Here is an 18,199-nt window from a genome sequence, read left to right on the forward strand (position 1 = left end):
GGCAACCAGACATGATCGACTGGAAAGGTGCCCTCAGTTACTGTTCTGTCAGGGTTGAATGATGACAGTGAGCACAGGCAGTGCTCTTGTCCTGCTCTTCCTACAGCGAGTCAGCCCGGTTGGATCGTCTTATAGTGTTCCCCGGTCCCCTCGATCTCCGCGACCTCCGGGTCAGTCTACCCCCTTTTCTACCACAACAAGCTCGACGCTTACCACCACCGCCTACATCATCACCACCCAATCCCCCCACCATGGTCCCGCCAAAACCATTGTCCTCCTTTTTAAAGCCCACCCTGGGCTTCCCCCCCCCACCCCTCCCCCTTTTCACCATCCCCGCCAGCCTCAACGGTTTATGATGATGACCCTTCCCCCATGAACCCCCTCAGTGTATGATCTGTTTCTTCGGTTTTGCTTCCCCGGATCAAACCACTCCTCTGGTTTGTTCTCATTGTCTTGTTCTCTCCTCATCTCAGTCTCTCGTTTGATCTGTTTCTCTCACCCCGCGTTCCCCATGCAGTCCCCTCGACAGAACCTCCATCGGGACATCTAGTTCCCTTCCTCTTTTTGGTCTCCTCGCTCTGTTCAAGAGCATTCTAACCGGTACTTGGCGCACTCCCATCCACGGCTCACCTTTACGCCTCCTCTCCAGCATTCGAAACTCTATCACCCATTTCCCCACCGAGTAGCACTCAACGTGCGTTAACAATGCAAGCTGTTCGTTCATCCCTTCCCAAAGTCCGCTTGTTTAGTGTTCTCTTTGTCCGGCGGTCGTCTGCATCTCTTTTCCCCCGGTCAACACCATACCCATCACCCCCTTGCGATCTCCGTGATGCCCCTCAACAACACCACGAAGCAGGCCGCGGCCGCGGCAGCAGAGGTGGAAACACCAAAGGATTCTCCAACTAGTACTACGAACGCCCAATCACCCTTGGCAGACACGAGCCCTGCTCCGACGACCACAGCCAGCAGAAGGTCTTCTTCGTCCGATGGATATATATACCCAGACTCACCAACATTGGGCGCCACTCGGTCAAGTGGAACAGCAGGTTCAACAGGCACGAACGACGATACTGAGGAGGATAACGATAAGGGGCCCTGGGGCGTCCCGAAGGTTCACGAATCAGTAGGAATGGCCACGCCAGTTGGGCAAGGTGAGTTCAACCATCCAACACTGAGGAAACCCGATCGCTGATTGTCGTACTCTCTCAGTTTACCCTTTACGGCGGAGCTCACGATTCGCCACGGCCCCTCGCACCCAGTTCAAAGCCAGCCGAACTCCGCACGACCTTCTTTTCAGCAGCAGCTGTCCCCCAGTCGAGAAAGACTTGGAAGAGCTCTATATCACTGATGAATGCATCATGAGCAGCCAAGAAGAAGAATATCATTCATCGCATCAGCCGCGCCTCGAGGCTGGGAACCTTCCCGAAACCCCCCCTGACACGTCGTTCATCAACGACTACCAAGATTATACCTTTATACGGAGAGCCCAGTCAAGAGGCCTGTTTGGCATGATGGAGACCATCACCGAGTACTCGGAGGAGTCCGAGTCGATCCACTGCGGTAAAGAAAAAGACGGCGAAGACGAGGTAGCTGTACACCCACCGCCCCTGGCCCACAGCTATTCTTCCATCACGGCCACCACCAATGTCTCTCGGCCGTCTACCAGACGCGGACGTGAACAAGAACCCCGCGAACCTCTGGACAAAAGTGAGCCAGAGCCACTGGCACTCGAGGACCGGCTCAACATGCAGGCCTATGTTCGTGCCATGGTCATCTACGGAGGCGGCGCGCCAGAAAGAACGTCGTCCATTCCCCAACACATCCGCTCGGCGCCAGAAAGAACGTCCTCCATTCCCCAACACATCCGCTCGGCGCCAGATGATGGGTCTATTGGAAGCCTGGCCAGCATGCTCACGGCATCAGATGCCAGTCTCAGCACTGGTATCAGCAGCAACCTCACAACCCAGGAGAGTGCCGTCAGTGGAAGGTTGCGTCAAGAACTCGACCTCATGTCTTCGGCAAGAGGAGCTCCGGCTGGCCCTGGGAGTCGACCAGCAACGGCCATTGGCAACACCGGACTCCCGGGTATCGACACCTCCAATCCTTTTGCGTTTCTTGCTCCTGGATCTAGTTCTCTTGTCAGCACCTCCACCATCACTGCCTTCAAGCCAGAACCCAAGCCAGAGGCTATTTCAGAACCTACCTCAGACACCGAGGGAGAGAAGAGGGTGCCAAAGGACTACCTCGAGGGGCAATGGAACGTCACTCCCGCGTTTCCCGACGAGAGCATCCTCCAGTTCCTCCGGGAGCCATCCAAAGCGAAAGAGGGTCGCTCAAGCAACACACCCTCACCGTCCTCCTCCAACGCTACCAAAAGAAGCACAAGCACGGTGAAGCTGTCCTCGCTCAAGGAAGATGGCGGCCCTGAAGGGATCGAGACAAAGTGGGGCTCCAAAGAGACCCTGAAGCCAGAGCAGCCACCGGTACTCTCGTCAGCACTCCAAGATAATGTGCGTCGGTGGTACCTCGAAGAGGTCATGTTCACCCGCATCATCGCCAAGGCATCCGTCAGCATACGAGCCATGCCGGACATGTCGTACATGTTGGTCCCCGAGACGGTTCGAGCACAGATCCGGCGGCTGGGAGAGCCGCTCATCCAGTTTGGGTATGAGATCCAGAGGTACTGTCTCGAGTACATCGAGGGATATGACTTGGCGTGGGTGATCCTTCAGTGGCAGCAGTGCCAGGAGGGGCGGGATGATACGCCCGAGGGGAACACGAAAAGGTGTCAGAGGGACAGCGCAATCGACATGTGTGACCCCCGAGGCTCGCCGGACTGGTCGCACGCGGGGAGTAGCCAGAGCAGAGCGCGGGTCTCGACGACACGGCTCCCCGCCCAGCTTCAGCTTCCGCCGGTTGAGGAAACGCCGAGGCCTGAGAAGCTGCCTAACGCCCTGGCCGTCCCGGGATGTGACGATGTGCCATCAAACGACACCCCCAGCCTCAAGGCCGATGCTCGGTCCAACACCCCATCCTCCACCGCAAGCAGCGAAGACACCCACGCCAGCACGACCCCATCATCCCCCGGCCCGCCTCTCAAGCCCCGCCCACGACCGCTGACCGACGAGGAAGAAGACCAGCTCGTCCGAGCCATCAACGCCGTGGTGACCGAGCTCACCCACCTGCGCGACGATCTGGACGAGATCCACGACCATCTAGCCAAAATCAAAGTTTCCCGCCTTCCCACGGCCGAAAACACCGAGGAAACCAAACAGAGCTTCCACAAGCTCTACATCGAGCTCGTCCCCCGTATCCCCACCCAAATGGACAACCTTCTCGCCCTCATGGACGAGAAGACCAAGATCATAGCCACCATCCTCGACGGCGGACCAGAAGGCAACCCCACCATCCGCGAGATACATACCATCCCGGAAATGACCATGGCCGGCGGCCTCGGTCTAGCCTCCAATCCGTCCTCTCCCATTACCTCCCCCTTCGTGTCCTCCCCCCTCATGTCCCCCTCCCTTTCTCCCTGCCCCGTGGCCCTACACGAACGAGGTGAAAACTCCCCCCCCACAACCCGCCTCAAAACCCACCTCCACCACCTCCTCCACACCTCCCAAAAAACCTACCCCTTCCGCCTCGCCTTCGCCCACGCCCATTTGTACACCCTCCGCAAACTCTACCACTGCCCCCGCCTCGACCCCTTCACCTACCGCTCCCTCTCCTCCCTCGAGTCCCGCCTCGAGCGCCTCCGGAAGCAGGACCGCGTCAACGACGGGGCCGGCCACCTCTGCGCCATGTCGCACTCCGTATTGCGCATGGCGCACGGGATCCAAAACCGTCATCGACCCCAACAACTCGACCCGGGAAAAGGGGGTCAGAGAGACAGTAATCGAAAAGACTCGCGACGAAGGGGGGGGGGATTGGCCAACATGAGTGGGAGGTTTCTCGATCGTATCGTCGGGAAGGGGAAGGGGTGGTCGTCTCCGTGACGGACCTGGACAAAGATGTAGAGAGAAAAAGATCTGTTAGAAAGTGAGGTGGGTCGTGATCACTGAACATTGTCTTGAAAAGGGAACGGATTGGGCGTATCCGCCTCCTTTTACCTTGGGCAGAAGAAGGCAGCAGAAGAGGGCCGAGTTAGGAGTCGGCTTTGTGCCCGTCTCTTTGCGCGTGGTGCTGTTCTTGTCAGGCTATCAGAAGCTGGGGGGAAGCTGAGCAAATAAAAGACCTATCAAGGTGGGTAGGGACAGTGATCTGTAATAGCAAACAGAAAGAGGAACTGACCTGGAATGTAGAGAATAATGTCAATTCGGCACCGTACTGTATCCCTGACTTGATGTGAGATTGTTGAATACATCGCTGTGTGTATGATGTACAGAGACGGCTTTAAAACAACGCCGCGACAAAACACCAAGCCAGTACAACAAGGACACATACACACAGACAGATAGCCATATATACCCCATTCACAAAAACCCATGTCTTCTATCCGTGGCCGAGAAAAGCAGCGCTAAAAAGGCAACCAAACACCAGACCATGCAGTAAACACCGGACCAAGCCTTGGTCAGCCATGCCGAAGGAAAAAGAATAACTAGGTCACCTGTCCGTAAAGCCCCTCGCCAGAGAGCAAATGGTATAACCCAAACCCGATCCGTCCATGCACCCATAAAGAAATGTTTGTAAATGTCCCTGCCTCAGAGAAAGAGACCGACCCAGGCCATCTTGCTGGATACCTCCGACTCGCAATCTGGGACGTTGCATAGAGCCTTGTTCTTGCCCGGCCCGGCGCGGAAGTGGGCAGTCTTGCCCTTGGCTCTGCCACGTCCTTCGTAGCAACTCTTGCAGTACACCTGGGAAATTAAAAGTCAGCAAAAAGAAGCAAGAGGTGGGAAGGAACAAACGGCGGGCATGACTTACGTGTCCACACTCCTTGACAGCCCAGAAGTGGTGCTCTTCATTGTCCTTCTTGTTCCTCGCTCTTTTCTGGGGCGGCATGTCGGCCCTGGACTCGTCTGGGTCGTACTTGAGCTCCTCCTCACAGCCGGCACAGACAGCCACATCCTCGCTAGCCTCTCCGGTGGCACGGGTGAAGCCTTCCCGGGCAGGCTTGGGCGGAACATGGGCGGGTTTGGGAGCGGCATGCTCTTGACCGGCACGATGGAGTCCGTAGTTCAAATCGGGGCCATGCGCCCCGAGGGGGTTGTTGGCAGGACTCCGGCCTAGCGCTGTCACGTCGCGTAGTCCGAGAATGCCGTGAATGCCAAACATGGCAGCCGGCTGCAGTCTGTGTTGGAGTTGGTGCACAAAGTGGCTGAAAGCGCCAGGGGCTCGGAAGGAGCCACCACCACCGAGATTGTCGTCCTCATCGTCGTTCACCAGGTCAACGAGAGGAGGAGGGGGGCGTGGAAGGTTGGGCCGGGCTTGGGCGCGGGCGGCATGCTGTCGGCGCGGGGGAGGGGTCGGGTCGTCCATAGTGAGGTCGATGATGTCGGCGGCGCCGGCGTTTCCGAGAAGGCTACCGTCGCTGCGGTTGAGGGAAGGCGTGCGGTGGTTCAGAGTTTGTCGGCGAGGATTGGGGTTATGGTTTGGACGCGGCTGCCGAACGTCGTCGTCATCTTGTGTCAAATCGATAACCTCAGCGTTGGCAGCTGGCGTCATGGAGCGGGCCGCCGCCATTGTGCGAGGCCGGCGCACAGGTCTTGCGACTTCCATCTCAACAAGCTGGTCCAGAAAGGCCACTTCGTCCGAGTTCAGAGAACCAAAACCAAAGCTGGTCTCCCTATTCCCCTGCAGTTGTCCTGCGCGTCGGACTTCGGGAACTAACTGGGCGATGGGCGGCAATCGATTAGGCGAGGGTGAGGGCGAAGGCCGCTGATCAACAAAGAGAGAATCCTCACTCGACTCTCGATTTGCAGTGCTGTCGTCACTGTGGTCGCTATGGCTTTCGTCCTCGTCGTCGTCGTCGTCGTCGCTATCCCCAACATGCAGCAAGGCCCCCACGTCCAAATCTTCGTTGTCGAGATAGCTATCGTCGTCGAATCCGTCAAGACCGTCGCTGTCGCTGTCACCAAAAATGTGGTTCATATAATCGTCCTCGTGGTTCAGGTTTGGCTCGGCGGCGAGGTTGATGCCAAGAACGTGACGCAACTGGTGAAGGTGGTGCAGATGGTGATGCAAGTGGTGGTGTAGCTGATGCTGGAACTCTGCTTCCTCTTGTTCGGCGTGGTCGTGGTGGTGATGGTGGTGGTTGTGGTGGTCGTGGTGGTGGTCGTGGTGGTCGTCGTTGTCGTAGAAGTCGAGGTCCGCGTCCAAATCAGAGTCAGAGTCGGATTCGTGGTTGTTGTCGTGGTGGTTGTCAGAAGAGTAGAACCCCAGGTCGGGAGAGCTTCTGTCCATAACGGCTTCAGTGCACCTTGGCAGGCCAACCAAACAATGACATTCCACGCGCCCCACTCGGTCCTCAATCCTGACGCTGTAGTGTACACTCGGGCTGCCAGAAAAGGGCTCGAGCTGTTTCTGGAATTCGGTGTATGCGTAAGGGACAATGTCGCCACAAGGCGCGCTGGAGGCTGTTTCTGGTGCGAGCGATGATGAGAGAAAGAGACCTCGGACATTACGAGGGCCACAAACGCCGCTGCAAAAGGCAAGCAAACAGCGCCAATAGCAACACAATTTGCCCCACTTTTGCCTGCTGCAAAGAGAAATACCCTCAACCTTCTTTTTTTCTTTTCAGGTATATCCACTGTCTTTTAACACCTTCAACTGTGTTTAACTGTGTTTAAAAGTCTACCAAGTGTCATTTGTGCTAGTTTCACGGTGCCAGTTACGGAGTATCTTCCAGGTTGTCCACAACCAGCATGCCTGCCAAGTACCAGTGCCTAAAGTGAATATTATCAGCAGCACACATCAACAGACACGGTCACTTTCAAGGCAACAGGCAGCTACAGTGCAGAGAGTAAAAAAATAAAATAAAAAAGAGAAAAGAAACCCATTGCTGGTTTTTCAGGCGCCACCGAAAAGCAAAACTAAACAAATATCTGCACTATATTACAAGCTCACAGATTCTCCAATGTTCACCCTTCTCCTCTATGCACTCTCCTTGAGCACCGAGACCACACCCTCCTTGTTGACCGTCACCAGAGACTTCGCATCTGCTCCCCAGCGGATAGCCGTGCCTGGTACGCTCGTCCTGAGTGGCTCGGACCACGCCTTGGCCTTCTTCAGATACATTTGCACCGTGACGCCAGTGGACCCAACTGTCGCGAGGTACTGCCCAGTGCGGTCCCACGCAAGAGACTGCGCATCGCCCGTCTGGAGCTCCTTGGCCTTGGCCGCATCACCCTCTTTCCGCAGGTCGAAAATGGTGACCGTCTGCTGGCCCTTGCCCGTTGCCGCAAACCAGTACCCATTCTCGGAGAACACCAGCGCCTGGACAGGAGCCCCAAGGTGAAAGTTGACAACCTTGACGCCATCCTTGGTCCGGAAGACATTAATGTCTCCCGCCTGTGTGCCAGCAGCAAGAAAGTGGCCGTCGGGGTGGAAGGCACAGGATGTCAGAGCTGGTGAATTGGTCAACAACTTTTGTTTTGGTATATAGCGAATGGGGGGGAAACATACCAGCATCCGTGTAGCCTCGAGACACCTGTTGCAGTGTCTCAAGATCGTAAAAGACAAAGCTCTTGTCAACGCCAACCGAGGCCAGGATACGGCCACCGGGGTGCACAGTGAGACCAGTGACTGCACCGGCGTGTACGTGGAATGAAGCAACCTCGCTGCCGCTGTCCAACACCTTGACCGAGCCCTTGGAGGTACCCAGGATAACCTTGCTTCCCGTCCACACCGTACATGTTACCGGCTCACCGATATCCAGCGAGCGCTCCACTGTGTTGCCCTGAATGGAATAGATATCGGCCTTGCCATCCAACCCGCCAATGACAGCATACTCGGATTCGACATCGAGGGAGGAGGCTTGCGAGACGGAGAGATCGGTGTGCCCAGTTTGCTGGAAGGCTGAGACTTCGTCTGGGGTGGCCCAATTCTCTGGGGCGGGTCGCTTCTCGCGCCGGCGTTGTGTTAACCTGCAAAAGAATAGTCAGCACCATGTCATCGCTACTCCTTTCGCCCAGAGCTTGGTGTCCACGTACTGTTGTTGCACCTCATTGACATGTTCCACCAGTCCTTCTGGGAGACCCTCGTTGTCCACCGCCATAGCATCGCCATTGGAAGCACCGCCAGCCGAAGGCGCAACGGTGATCTTGGAAAGAGCATCCCGGGCCTCATCCCGCTCCTTGGTCAGCCGCGCAATCACGCGCACGGCGGCATCGTGTTGGTACAGGGCCGTCGCAAGCTCTTCTCTTGTTCTAGACAGCTGCTCCCTTGTGTTGTATGCTTCCAATACCAACGCGTCCCACTCATCCTGAAAGGCCTTCAACAGCGACGGCAGAGAGGTGAAATTCGGAGGACGAGGTCGGACGACGCGGCTGGTCTTGACATCGAGGAGGTCTTCGGGGTCGAGCTCTTCTTCGGTGCCTGGTTCTTTTCCGTTTTCTTGAATGTACTTGAGAATTAGGCGCTTCTCAAAGACAGTGCCTGGTCATCGGAAGGTTGGTTAGCTTGCGACCTCTCGAGCTGCGACTGCGGCAGACTGACCTGTCTTTCTCGAAACAACAGGCTCCTCGGGAACCTCGCCAGACACTGCGTCAGATTAGCGAATGATCGATCCCAGAGTTTTCCGGTATCGACTTACGTGCGCAAAGCATTTTTGGATATCTGCTGGTGTTCTCTGTAAAAATTGGATTTTTTTGGCCATAGGTCAACTGCGGTCAGCCTGGGACTGTGAGGCTACCAAAAGTGAACGCGACCCGCGCGCACAGTCGCACTCGTGTGGGGCGTCTTGGCGCAATGTCATTCATAATTCAAACACTGTGGACATCTTGCATAACTTGCCTGTTGAATACATAATTATCTTATCGATAAGCCCTTCAACATCGTTATTGCTCTTTGTCACAACCAAAGCGTTGTTCAACTGATTCATTTCTTTCTGCTTTGTACCTAAGTACGTACTCTCTTTCACCTTCTCATTGTTTTCCCTCAGGATGGAACACACATTGATTCATACAGCAACACTGCCCCTCATCACCAACACCGCTGTCCCTCCCAAGTGGATTTCCTTGACCTTCCCCTCCTCAGTGACACTCGTTTCAACCACAATCTCACTGCTTCTGCCCATTTCAACACCCTGCGTAATCTCATATCTTGCCCCCTTCTTTTCCGTCAAGGTCAGATACGCGCCCAATGTACACCCTGCGCTTCCCGTGGCCGGGTCCTCAAAGCCCAGCTCCACCATTCTGGTTTGAACCTTTGTCTTCGACCCCTCGTCGGTATAGACATAATAGTACCTACCGACAAAGCTCTTTTCCCACTCTCCCTTGTCCAGAAAGTTGGGGATCTTGTCAAATTGAAGGCGAGGCGAGTCTGTCACTTTGGCCAGAAGCTCTAAGGAAGGGAGGTTGACGAGAATGAAGGTCATTCCTCTGACAATGCTCACCACTGTTCCCAAGAGCTCAGCTTGCCGGATCTGATCGTGAGGAGATAAGCCAGCTGTGATGATGTCTGATGACTCGGACTTTTCGAGGAGGCTGGAGAGAGTGGACGAGTGGACATGCACCGCGTGGGGAATCTCAGCCTTAACGTTTTGGCTTCCTTCGACGTTGATGGGAATAGGTCCGGCATTTGTCAACAAGGTGTTGACGTGTCCCCAGCCCAGGTGGTGAAGGACTAGGTAAGCAGTGCCAATGGTTGGGTGCCCCGCAAAAGGGAGCTCCTCTTCGATCGTGAAGATGTTGACCTCGAGTGTGGTGGCTTCCGGTTTGACATTGTATTCGGCATGTAGAAAGACTGTTTCGGACAGGTTGAACTCGCGGGCTATGCGCTGCTTGATCTCTTGAGTCACCAACGAGCGTTGAGAAGGTGGGACGAAGACAACCGCCAGGGGGTTTCCCTCATAGCGATTTGTTGTGAAGACATCGACAGTGACAAAGTCAAGGCTGAGGGGGGCCATTTTGATCTTCTGTTTTGGGATGCTACCTTGGCTGGTTTAGATGACGGCTCGACTCTTTGGTGTCGAGACAGGTATATATGTCATTGTCAGGTCTCGATGTGATGAAATTGAGTCACAGAAGCGGGGAAGTGGGGTGAGTAACCATGACGAACTCAAAGGGCGCAGTTGACACTCCCAGAGATGTTTTGCCATAGTTGCTGATTTGGTAAGACACGATATGCTCGATGTCCCTACCAACCACATCGGCGGTTTCCGCCGCTCCCATAACCATCGCCGCTGACCACGCATCTAGAAACTTCAGTCTTGCAAGCATATCCAACTAATAGTCAAACGGCATCTATTAGCGTTTTGGGTCTTCACACACCAAGCAGCAGCTGGTCCTTGTTCATACAACTTTCAAGATCAATGTTTACAATAGTATTGTTGTCGACAAGGACACATTGAACAACAGGGGTATCGTGAACACTATCCGTTTATGCTGACAAAGGCTTGACAGAACTGAGGCATTGTTCAGATAGACTCGACAAAGGAGACTAGTTTTATATAAGAAAGGTCAGGTTCACAGTCTTCCTACGCGTTTTCCCCCATCATCAGCAGTCTTCATCATCTATCTGCATCATCCACAACAAACAACAACCACACCGCATTACATACACTCAAGAGGCAGGCCTCTCATCTACACAAAATGTATACCGCAGGTGTTATTTATGCCGTCCTCCTGATGGCTCTGCCATTAGTAGACTTTGCAATCGCCCATTCAAGTCCTTACTCAATCCTTGATGTGACCGCTTCTGCTTCTCAGGCTCAGATTGATGGTGCCTATGAGGACCTGCTACAAACCTTGCAAGATCAAAACGAAAAGGGACTGTGGTCGGGAGAAGGCGACCAGGAGCTGCTTGCCAAAAAGATTGCCGAGATTCAGAACGCCCACTTTACACTCACTGATTCTTTGGAGAGATGCTTTTGGCACCGCGACACTGGTGTTCGAGATTGGTATGGTCGACCCTTTCTTTGCTGGGACGAGATGGTCAAAGACAAGCTCGAGGCGTTGAGGGATGCTATTGCCCAGGACGACTTCTCGAAGCTGACCTGGCGGCCTCGCTCTTCCAGATACTCTATGCTTCCGGCCGCAAAGCCAGACCAAGAGCCGGCCCAAGTTACTGACAGCTCATCCACGCAGGAGCCTCTTGGGACTACAACAGAGACGCCCGAACACAAAGCTAGCAAGGTCGGTGTTGTCATGGAGCCAGCTGCCAAGGTTACTCCCGAATCTATCACCACCAAGGCTGCTGACGAAGTGGCCAGGGCCTGGTCAACTATCAGCGCCGTGCTAAGTTACCCTTTCACCGTTGTCATTCCTCAGCTCGGGACCTGGTTCGCCGCTGCCAAGCCCATAGTTGTCTCTTACTCCGAGATGGCTCTGGCTCAGGCCAAGACCTGGTTGGCTATCCTCTGGGCCTTTGTCTGGCTCGTCGCCACCACCGTCTGGTCCTACCTCACCACCTCCTTCAAGCTCGCTCGGAAATACCTCGGGCCTCTGGCACCCTCATCTTCATCGGAATCTATCCCCGCAGACGCCGCCCCCCAGCCTACCATCAGATCCAATGCCGGCTTCAACGCCGACATTATCAGGTCTCTGGATGGTGGGCAGGAGACGGTCCTGACCAAACTCACCTCTCTCGCCCCCATCCCTGACAGCACTGCTACGGTCTTGTTGGCGAGCACTACTAACCCGCTGCGTTACCAGTCTCAGTTTGGTTCGGCGACTGCCCGGAAGGTGAGCACTGTTACTACCAAACCTTCTTACTAACTTTTTTGTGGCTCAGCTGTTGGATAATAGTACTTCCAAACTGGAAGAATGATTGGGTCGGTAATCAGGTAAATAGAGTAATTTTTGCTACTCTCTAATAGAAACATATCTCAACCCCCTTGCAAAATTCCCCTCGCCCGAGAAATTTCCCTCTCCCTTCTGTCCGTGAGTGAGAAAAAGTGATCAGACATAGATATAGCACATCTCCCCTCCCAACCCACCCAGCTGATCGTTCATCTCCTCCAACCTCACCCCCGGCGCCGTCCACCCCAGGTCGATGACCGAGTCGAGTGCATTCTTCGGCTGGGTGGTCTGTCGTCTCCCGTGGTTGTGGCCACCAGGCATGGCCTGCCCGGGCACGGCGTTGATTCTGTTTTCGGGGTCGTTCATCTGCCAGATCCACCAGATGCGGTCCAGCGCGCCGTGGTGGAAGTAGAAGAGGGGGTCGCCTGGTGAGCAGTAAAAGTCCTTCAGCATATGTTAGCGCCGAAATAAAAAGGTGGCGAAGGTTAGGAGAACATACACCCCCGGGATCACCGCCAATCAGGTAATGTCCCGCGTTGTGAAGACCCCATGGATTGGGGTCACCCTTGAGCTGGGGTTGGCCGAGGTACCTGTTGTAGAAGCTGTCGACGTCGTTGTGCTGGGTGATCAAGTGGTAGGTGTAGTTTGCTTTTGCGCCGGCGACGCTGAACCGATTGACATCACGGCGGAGACAGCGGGGGTTGGAGCCGAGGCCGTCGCGCTGGGGGTTGGGGGGGATGTCCCGGACGACGGAGCCCTTGGGGCCGAGGGAGACTACCATGCTTCGTTACTGTCAGCGGTGTATCAAAATAGGGTTAGCTAGAAGGGAAACATACTCCTTGAAGGGTCCAGTAGTCACGCAGCCGCCGCCTTGATCAGCAGGAATGCGATCGTATGGACGGGGAAACGGTTGAGGGATGCCGTTGTAGGGCGCGAGCTCGCCGTTGCCGGACATGCTGGCTGGTGACCCGTCAAAGAGGAGAGAGTTCAAGGGGTCGGCGACGTAGCGGTCGTAGTTCATGTACTTTCCTCATGTCAGCAACTGGTCATCAGGGCTAGGTAGTAGGACTAATGCACACCGGCTGGTATCCTGTATACCCACACTCCTCTCTCAAGGCCTTCTCGTACACGTAGATGAAGTACCGATGGGCAGCAAAGAGATTCGTTGGGCCGTGAAGCTCTCCCGCCTGCGTCATGTGTGTGGCAACAAAGTCGTCGAAGCGGCTGAGTGAGCCAGGAACCTTGTTTTTGGGTGCCCGGGGAGACTTCTTCTGGAGGCAGAGGACAGCCCGGACGTATTCTTGACGGGCTTCGACCGTCATATCGCTCCTGCAACGCTGGTTAGCTAACAGCTTGACAGGCGGTCAGGAGGCAGAAAACATACCACTCTTGTCTGACGGCGGCATTCTCGAGCGTGCAGTTTGTGGCTTTGCCCGCTTTGTGCTGCTTGTCCAGCCAGGCTTGGACCTTGGGCATGGTCTCATCCTGGAGTTTGTCGACTACGTCGAGGGGAAAGGCAGGATTGCGCTTCCTATTGAGAGAGTGTGTTAGGCTCGACATATGAAGTGGAAGAGGTGGTGCTTACGTCTTGTATTCCCACCCCCATGCCCCCACGAGCAATGACAATTGCACAACACCTTGAATACCTTTCATGTCGATGTTGCTTTGGTCAACAATTCTGAGAGGTATGGCTCGTGGTTGTCTCAACAAGGAAACAAAAGGTAAAAAGCAGAGCAGTTCAGCTTTTATTTCCCTTATTTCATGTCCATGTGTACCTCCACCGTCTTGACCCTCTATTGCCTACCTCCCATCTCACCCTCCGAATCCCCAATATCGACCCTGCCGAGGAGAGTTGCCGGACGCCGGCGTCGTCATGTCCAATATCGGCCGGATCCTATGACTTGCGCGCCTAGTTGATTACGATGCCTTCCGATAGAGAGCCAAGAGGTTGGGATAGCAGGCCATCTATCTGCCGCCAACTAGAAGAGGAATGATTATCTGAAATTCTTCTCACATGTGCGAACGTGCATGTCTTGGGCTACTTCTCACGTCTCATCTTTTCTTGCTCGCACTCATCCACGCCCCTAATATCTATCACACCAATGACAGTCATCTGCTGAGGATACCATCTATTTTGTGCCCAAAATCCAATGTATAAATCTCGAGAAATGTAACTTGCTTCTGAAAACATGCTCCGTGCAGGATCTTGTAATACAATGATAGCAGGCGTGTACCTATCATCTTGAACAAAACACAATGATTGGATTACTGGGTAAATACCTGGGTGGATGGGCGAAGGTCGATCTGGACGAGTTGAAACTGGGCCTAATTGAGCCGGGTGCCAGAAAGAGGGCAAAATAAATAGAGGTGAGCTGTATAACGCGCTTATGATAAAGGAGGTACACGCCCACACACCCACCCCGCGTTTGGTGGTATCCAGATCGCGGCAGATGTCTTCTCCTGCTCGGTTCCCGAGGAGGCTCGCATCCAGCGTGCCGTCTCGGTTTTTTCGGATGACGGAGGTAGGTCGAAGGTATTGTTCTGTCTTTGCCATCGCCATAAAGACAGGACAAACATCCAACCCCAACCCTGGTGTAACGAGTCATGGCACCAAAAAAATATTTCCCCTCACCAAGGGTGGTGACGAAAACAGCAAATATTTGAGTCCCCTCGACCGGAATCGAGCCGGTGACCTTTCGGTATCAATAAATTCCTTTACAGCCGAACGTGATAGCCAACTACACCACAAGGGGTTTTATTGTTACATTTTTAAGTCGGATATAGTAATCCTAAGTTAGCAACTTTTCTTTGACATCACATATCAGTAAACTTTGGATTTCGCGAGTCCTGAACATTTGAATGGCCATCATGGCCACAATAGTAAGAGATTTTGACAATCTTCGAAAAGCATTCTGCTGATTGTCTGTTCAAAGCGTGCCATTGCACTTGCAGATTGAAATACTCGGACAATTTCCATCACGAAAACTGAGCTGCCCTGCTGTCGATATTGACCTAGTAGGTTGGTACTCCAACGTTTTCCCCACTGTTGCCAGACGGAAAAACGTGGACTGTAAAGAGAGTGACGTAGAGTGTTGTGTGTGCTCGGGCAAAACACAAAGCTTTGTGGCACTGTAACGTTTCAACACCACGCGGTGGTTGAGCCGTTGTTTGAAACTCAGGACTCTCCAGGCACTCAGACACTGTTGAGAAGTCTCCCAAGGAAGAAGCCATCTCCAACGCAAGGAACCCTGAGGCTGCGCAGTGATGGTGGATCAGTGTGCTGCATCCAAAAAGGGGCAATGACGAAAGTTAGTTGGCAGACAGCTGCAGGCCATCTGGCAGACAGATTCATCGGAGCCAAGGGCAACGCTCGGGCCCTTTCTTGTGCCTGGCTCTTGGCCTAGAACTTTTTTGGTGAACAAGCTCTCGCTGGGCATGTCCACCAGGTACGTACCGATTGGGGATGGTCGCAATCTCGACTAACATTTTCTCTTGTGAACGAATACCATCATCTCCTTTTTTTTTTTCGCCAACGACGGACGGTGAGAGTAGAAGAAGAAGAGCAAGAAGAATACAAGAGATAGACATCGTCCAAGTGTGTCTCCTTGGACCATCGCTACCCAACAACCGACAGACGAGGAGCACGCAACAACAAGACCACACAAGGCCACAACTGCAAAGTCCCACCACACCCAGGGTCGCCCCCCGTGTCCAATCCGATCCGATTCAATTCCCCAGTTTTCACCTCCTGACGCGTAAAACGAAAGCCGACCTTTCCCTGCGACCACACACTCACTACCACTACCACAACACAACCACATCCTCAAACCGCCTCGTCAGACAAAGGGAATTCATTCTTTCCCTGCCGCTCGCTCTCTCCTGCCACGACGAACGAACTGATATTTGAACATTACGGATATGGTGGACGACGCTTGAATTGCCTTGTTGATCCAAAGAAACCCTTTTTTAATTGTCGGTCGTCTGGGCCTGTGAGCACACCCTTGGGCGGACGGCGCATAATTGATTCCATTCGCACTTCTGTATCCTCGCATCGACCGACCTCTAAACCACTTCCGTCGCTGGCTGGCTGGCTTCCCGCCCCAGAAAATCCGTCACGATGGATCTCCTCCGACGAGCTGGCAAGTTCGTCCCCGCCGGAGCCCGTCTGGCACTCCCCGTCACAGATGAAAAGGACAAGAGCAAACGAAAAACATGGGCTACCCGCCTGGCCTACCTCAAAAGGCCAATGAGGTTACGGGGTAACTCGAGCGTATCGGTGCCCCTCGGCGTCGTTGTTCTCTTCCCCGTTATCGTCGTCATCCTCATCCTTGTGCTCTTCGTCAGACACCCCAGCAATCCCGGGAGAATATTAATACCTGCTGGCGCCCCACCAGCAATAAGGTGAGCTTCGTCCCGTACCCCAGGGCCCTTCTCTCGGAGCGTGTGCTGACTGTGTCGTCTCTACAGAAAAATCAGTGAAAAGCACGACAAGGTGTTCGTTACCGGATGCCTCGAGCCAGATACCAGCAAGCCCCGCGCCAATGCCGCCTTTGTCGTGCTCGCGAGAAACAAGGAGCTGGATGGTGTTATCCAGTCCATGAAGTCGATCGAGCGCCACTTCAACCGGTGGTACAACTACCCCTACGTCTTCCTCAACGATGGCGACTTCAACCAGACCTTCATGGACACCGTCAAGAACTACACCAAGGCCAACGTCGAGTTTGGCAAGGTTGGTCCGGACATGTGGGGGTACCCTGACTGGATTGACCCCAAGGTCGCCAAGGAGGGCATCAACAAGCAGGGAGACAACGCCATTATGTACGGCGGCATGGAGAGCTACCACTTTATGTGCCGCTTCTACTCTGGGTAGGTTACCCCACCACTCTGTTGCTCGAGCTGCACAGTATACTGACCAGATGCAGATTCTTCTACAAGCACGAGCTCCTTGCCAAGTACGAGTGGTACTGGCGCCTGGAGCCAGAGATCAGCTATTTCTGCGATATCACTTAGTATGTCTTCTCTTGGTTCTCTGTCGGCATTCAGACTGCTAACCGGTTTCAGTGACCCCTTTCTTGCCATGATTGAGCACAACAAGACCTATGGCTTTACCATTGCCGTCAAGGAGCTTCGCGAAACTGTCCCCAACATCTTCCGTTATGCTTCCGCCTACAAGCGCCTCAACAACCTGACTTCCCAGGGTCTTTGGGAGATGTTCGTCGAGCCCCAGCCCGACAAGAAGCCCGAGCCCCCTGCGCCCCAGCTTCCCGATGAGATTCTGCGCAGCAAGCAGCCCGAGATTGACCCGGAAGGAATGGAGGGCGAAAAGTACAACATGTGCCATTTCTGGTCCAACTTTGAGATTGCCCGTCTCGATTTCTTCCGGAGTAAGGCGTATGAGGATTTCTTCCAGATGATGGACCGCAGTGGCGGTTTCTGGATGGAGCGGGTATGTTCTTTTCTTTTGCCTTTGCCCCCCTTTTGGTTATCCAGTCGTACTGATCTTGCTACACAGTGGGGTGATGCACCCATCCACTCCCTTGCCGCCGGTGCTCTCCTCGCCCCTCGCGATATCCATTATTTCCGCGACTTTGGCTACCGCCACACCACGATTCAGCACTGCCCCGCCAACGCTCCCGCGCGCCAGCTGCCTCGTCAGCCCTGGCTTGAGGAGACCACCACCGATGAGCGCAAGCGTGTTGAGGAGGACAAGTACTGGGAGGAGTGGGACACACCCAAGGAGAACGGTGTGGGCTGCCGCTGCCGCTGCGACACGGACATTGTGGACGTCGAAGGCAAGGAGGGCAGCTGCTTGGCCGAGTGGGTTGATGTTGCCGGTGGATGGGCGAGTCCTTGATCGAAGACGTAATGAAGCTGCAACTCTTGTCGAGTATAGCAAACCCAGCTGCCGAGCAGTGTACAACTTTTTACCCATAATGATACCGAACGGGTCTTGTTGAACCTGCTTTTCGCAAAAAGATGGATGGACGGACGGATAGGACATGGCATATTAGGAATGAGGCCATGACCGTAAATAGATGGCGGCGAAACTCTGGTAGCTTAGCTTTGCTACTGTGGAATTATTGCCCCTTTTTCCCTTATGGAGCTTTCTTGTTTACACACTACACTACACACACAAACACACACACATTGTTGTCACATAGCAAAAATCACCACAATCTCAACCGGGGCCGGCACTTTGCATTGGGGATGATCGGGGCGGGCGCGCTTTGATAAAGTCATGTTACAATGCTGGTTATTTTATTCTGTTGTATACCTGTTTTGTTGCGTGTTGCTTGATC

The 18,199-nt window shown here is 54.2% G+C and overlaps 7 protein-coding genes and 1 non-coding gene across 8 annotated transcripts; 4 read left to right on the forward strand and 4 right to left on the reverse strand.

Annotated features, from left to right (window-relative positions):
• Window positions 1–1,358: 1,358 nt before the first annotated feature.
• On the forward strand, window positions 1,359–3,995 carry QC762_700730 (uncharacterized protein; the record flags this gene model as incomplete). Its single annotated transcript, XM_062892935.1, has 2 exons — window positions 1,359–1,794; window positions 1,837–3,995. The coding sequence occupies 2 exons, from the start codon at window positions 1,359–1,361 to the stop codon at window positions 3,993–3,995; spliced, it is 2,595 nt and encodes an 864-aa protein (XP_062739976.1).
• Window positions 3,670–6,611, reverse strand: QC762_700720 (uncharacterized protein). Its single transcript, XM_062892934.1, has 4 exons — window positions 4,924–6,611; window positions 4,383–4,856; window positions 4,291–4,334; window positions 3,670–4,234 (listed from the first exon to the last, which is right to left on the reverse strand). The coding sequence occupies exons 1-2, from the start codon at window positions 6,400–6,402 to the stop codon at window positions 4,701–4,703; spliced, it is 1,635 nt and encodes a 544-aa protein (XP_062739977.1). The 5' UTR covers window positions 6,403–6,611; the 3' UTR covers window positions 3,670–4,234; window positions 4,291–4,334; window positions 4,383–4,700.
• A 337-nt stretch (window positions 6,612–6,948) lies between these two features.
• QC762_700710 (uncharacterized protein) lies at window positions 6,949–8,852 on the reverse strand. Its single transcript, XM_062892933.1, has 5 exons — window positions 8,753–8,852; window positions 8,656–8,700; window positions 8,151–8,595; window positions 7,624–8,084; window positions 6,949–7,565 (listed from the first exon to the last, which is right to left on the reverse strand). The coding sequence occupies exons 1-5, from the start codon at window positions 8,763–8,765 to the stop codon at window positions 7,093–7,095; spliced, it is 1,437 nt and encodes a 478-aa protein (XP_062739978.1). The 5' UTR covers window positions 8,766–8,852; the 3' UTR covers window positions 6,949–7,092.
• Window positions 8,853–9,118: 266 nt separating this feature from the next.
• Window positions 9,119–10,066, reverse strand: QC762_700700 (uncharacterized protein; the record flags this gene model as incomplete). Its single annotated transcript, XM_062892932.1, has 1 exon — window positions 9,119–10,066. One exon carries the CDS (start codon window positions 10,064–10,066, stop codon window positions 9,119–9,121), a length of 948 nt encoding a protein of 315 aa, XP_062739979.1.
• A 685-nt stretch (window positions 10,067–10,751) lies between these two features.
• QC762_700695 (uncharacterized protein) lies at window positions 10,752–12,711 on the forward strand (the record flags this gene model as incomplete). The annotated part of the gene is made up of 2 exons (XM_062892931.1): window positions 10,752–11,048; window positions 11,247–12,711. The coding sequence occupies 2 exons, from the start codon at window positions 10,752–10,754 to the stop codon at window positions 11,874–11,876; spliced, it is 927 nt and encodes a 308-aa protein (XP_062739980.1). The 3' UTR covers window positions 11,877–12,711.
• Window positions 12,060–14,394, reverse strand: QC762_700690 (uncharacterized protein; the record flags this gene model as incomplete). Its single annotated transcript, XM_062892930.1, has 6 exons — window positions 13,486–14,394; window positions 13,285–13,431; window positions 12,980–13,229; window positions 12,737–12,924; window positions 12,400–12,682; window positions 12,060–12,344 (listed from the first exon to the last, which is right to left on the reverse strand). Exons 1-6 carry the CDS (start codon window positions 13,551–13,553, stop codon window positions 12,060–12,062), a joined length of 1,221 nt encoding a protein of 406 aa, XP_062739981.1. The 5' UTR covers window positions 13,554–14,394.
• Window positions 14,395–14,565: 171 nt separating this feature from the next.
• Window positions 14,566–14,653, forward strand: QC762_0115920. Its single transcript has one exon. It is a non-coding gene; the product is annotated as a tRNA-Tyr (tRNA).
• A 473-nt stretch (window positions 14,654–15,126) lies between these two features.
• omh4 (O-glycoside alpha-1,2-mannosyltransferase 4) lies at window positions 15,127–18,110 on the forward strand. The gene is made up of 5 exons (XM_062892929.1): window positions 15,127–16,301; window positions 16,368–16,766; window positions 16,823–16,909; window positions 16,962–17,346; window positions 17,413–18,110. The coding sequence occupies exons 1-5, from the start codon at window positions 16,018–16,020 to the stop codon at window positions 17,752–17,754; spliced, it is 1,497 nt and encodes a 498-aa protein (XP_062739982.1). The 5' UTR covers window positions 15,127–16,017; the 3' UTR covers window positions 17,755–18,110.
• Window positions 18,111–18,199: the final 89 nt, after the last annotated feature.

Source organism: Podospora pseudocomata, chromosome 7, assembly GCF_035222375.1.
Source record: "Podospora pseudocomata strain CBS 415.72m chromosome 7, whole genome shotgun sequence".
Classification (NCBI taxonomy): domain Eukaryota; kingdom Fungi; phylum Ascomycota; class Sordariomycetes; order Sordariales; family Podosporaceae; genus Podospora; species Podospora pseudocomata.

Excerpts from the sequence above, each read along its gene's own strand:
- QC762_700720 (XM_062892934.1), bottom strand. The coding sequence starts at position 6,402 with ATGGACAGAAGCTCTCCCGACCTGGGGTTCTACTCTTCTGACAACCAC. Across the intron at positions 4,857-4,923 it reads CTGTCAAGGAGTGTGGACAC|GTGTACTGCAAGAGTTGCTA; the intron begins GTAAGTCATGCC and ends TTAATTTCCCAG.
- QC762_700710 (XM_062892933.1), bottom strand. Across the intron at positions 8,085-8,150 it reads GTCAATGAGGTGCAACAACA|GTTAACACAACGCCGGCGCG; the intron begins GTACGTGGACAC and ends ATTCTTTTGCAG. Across the intron at positions 7,566-7,623 it reads TCGAGGCTACACGGATGCTG|CTCTGACATCCTGTGCCTTC; the intron begins GTATGTTTCCCC and ends CCAATTCACCAG.
- omh4 (XM_062892929.1), top strand. The coding sequence starts at position 16,018 with ATGGATCTCCTCCGACGAGCTGGCAAGTTCGTCCCCGCCGGAGCCCGT. Across the intron at positions 16,767-16,822 it reads ATGTGCCGCTTCTACTCTGG|ATTCTTCTACAAGCACGAGC; the intron begins GTAGGTTACCCC and ends GACCAGATGCAG. Across the intron at positions 17,347-17,412 it reads GCGGTTTCTGGATGGAGCGG|TGGGGTGATGCACCCATCCA; the intron begins GTATGTTCTTTT and ends CTTGCTACACAG.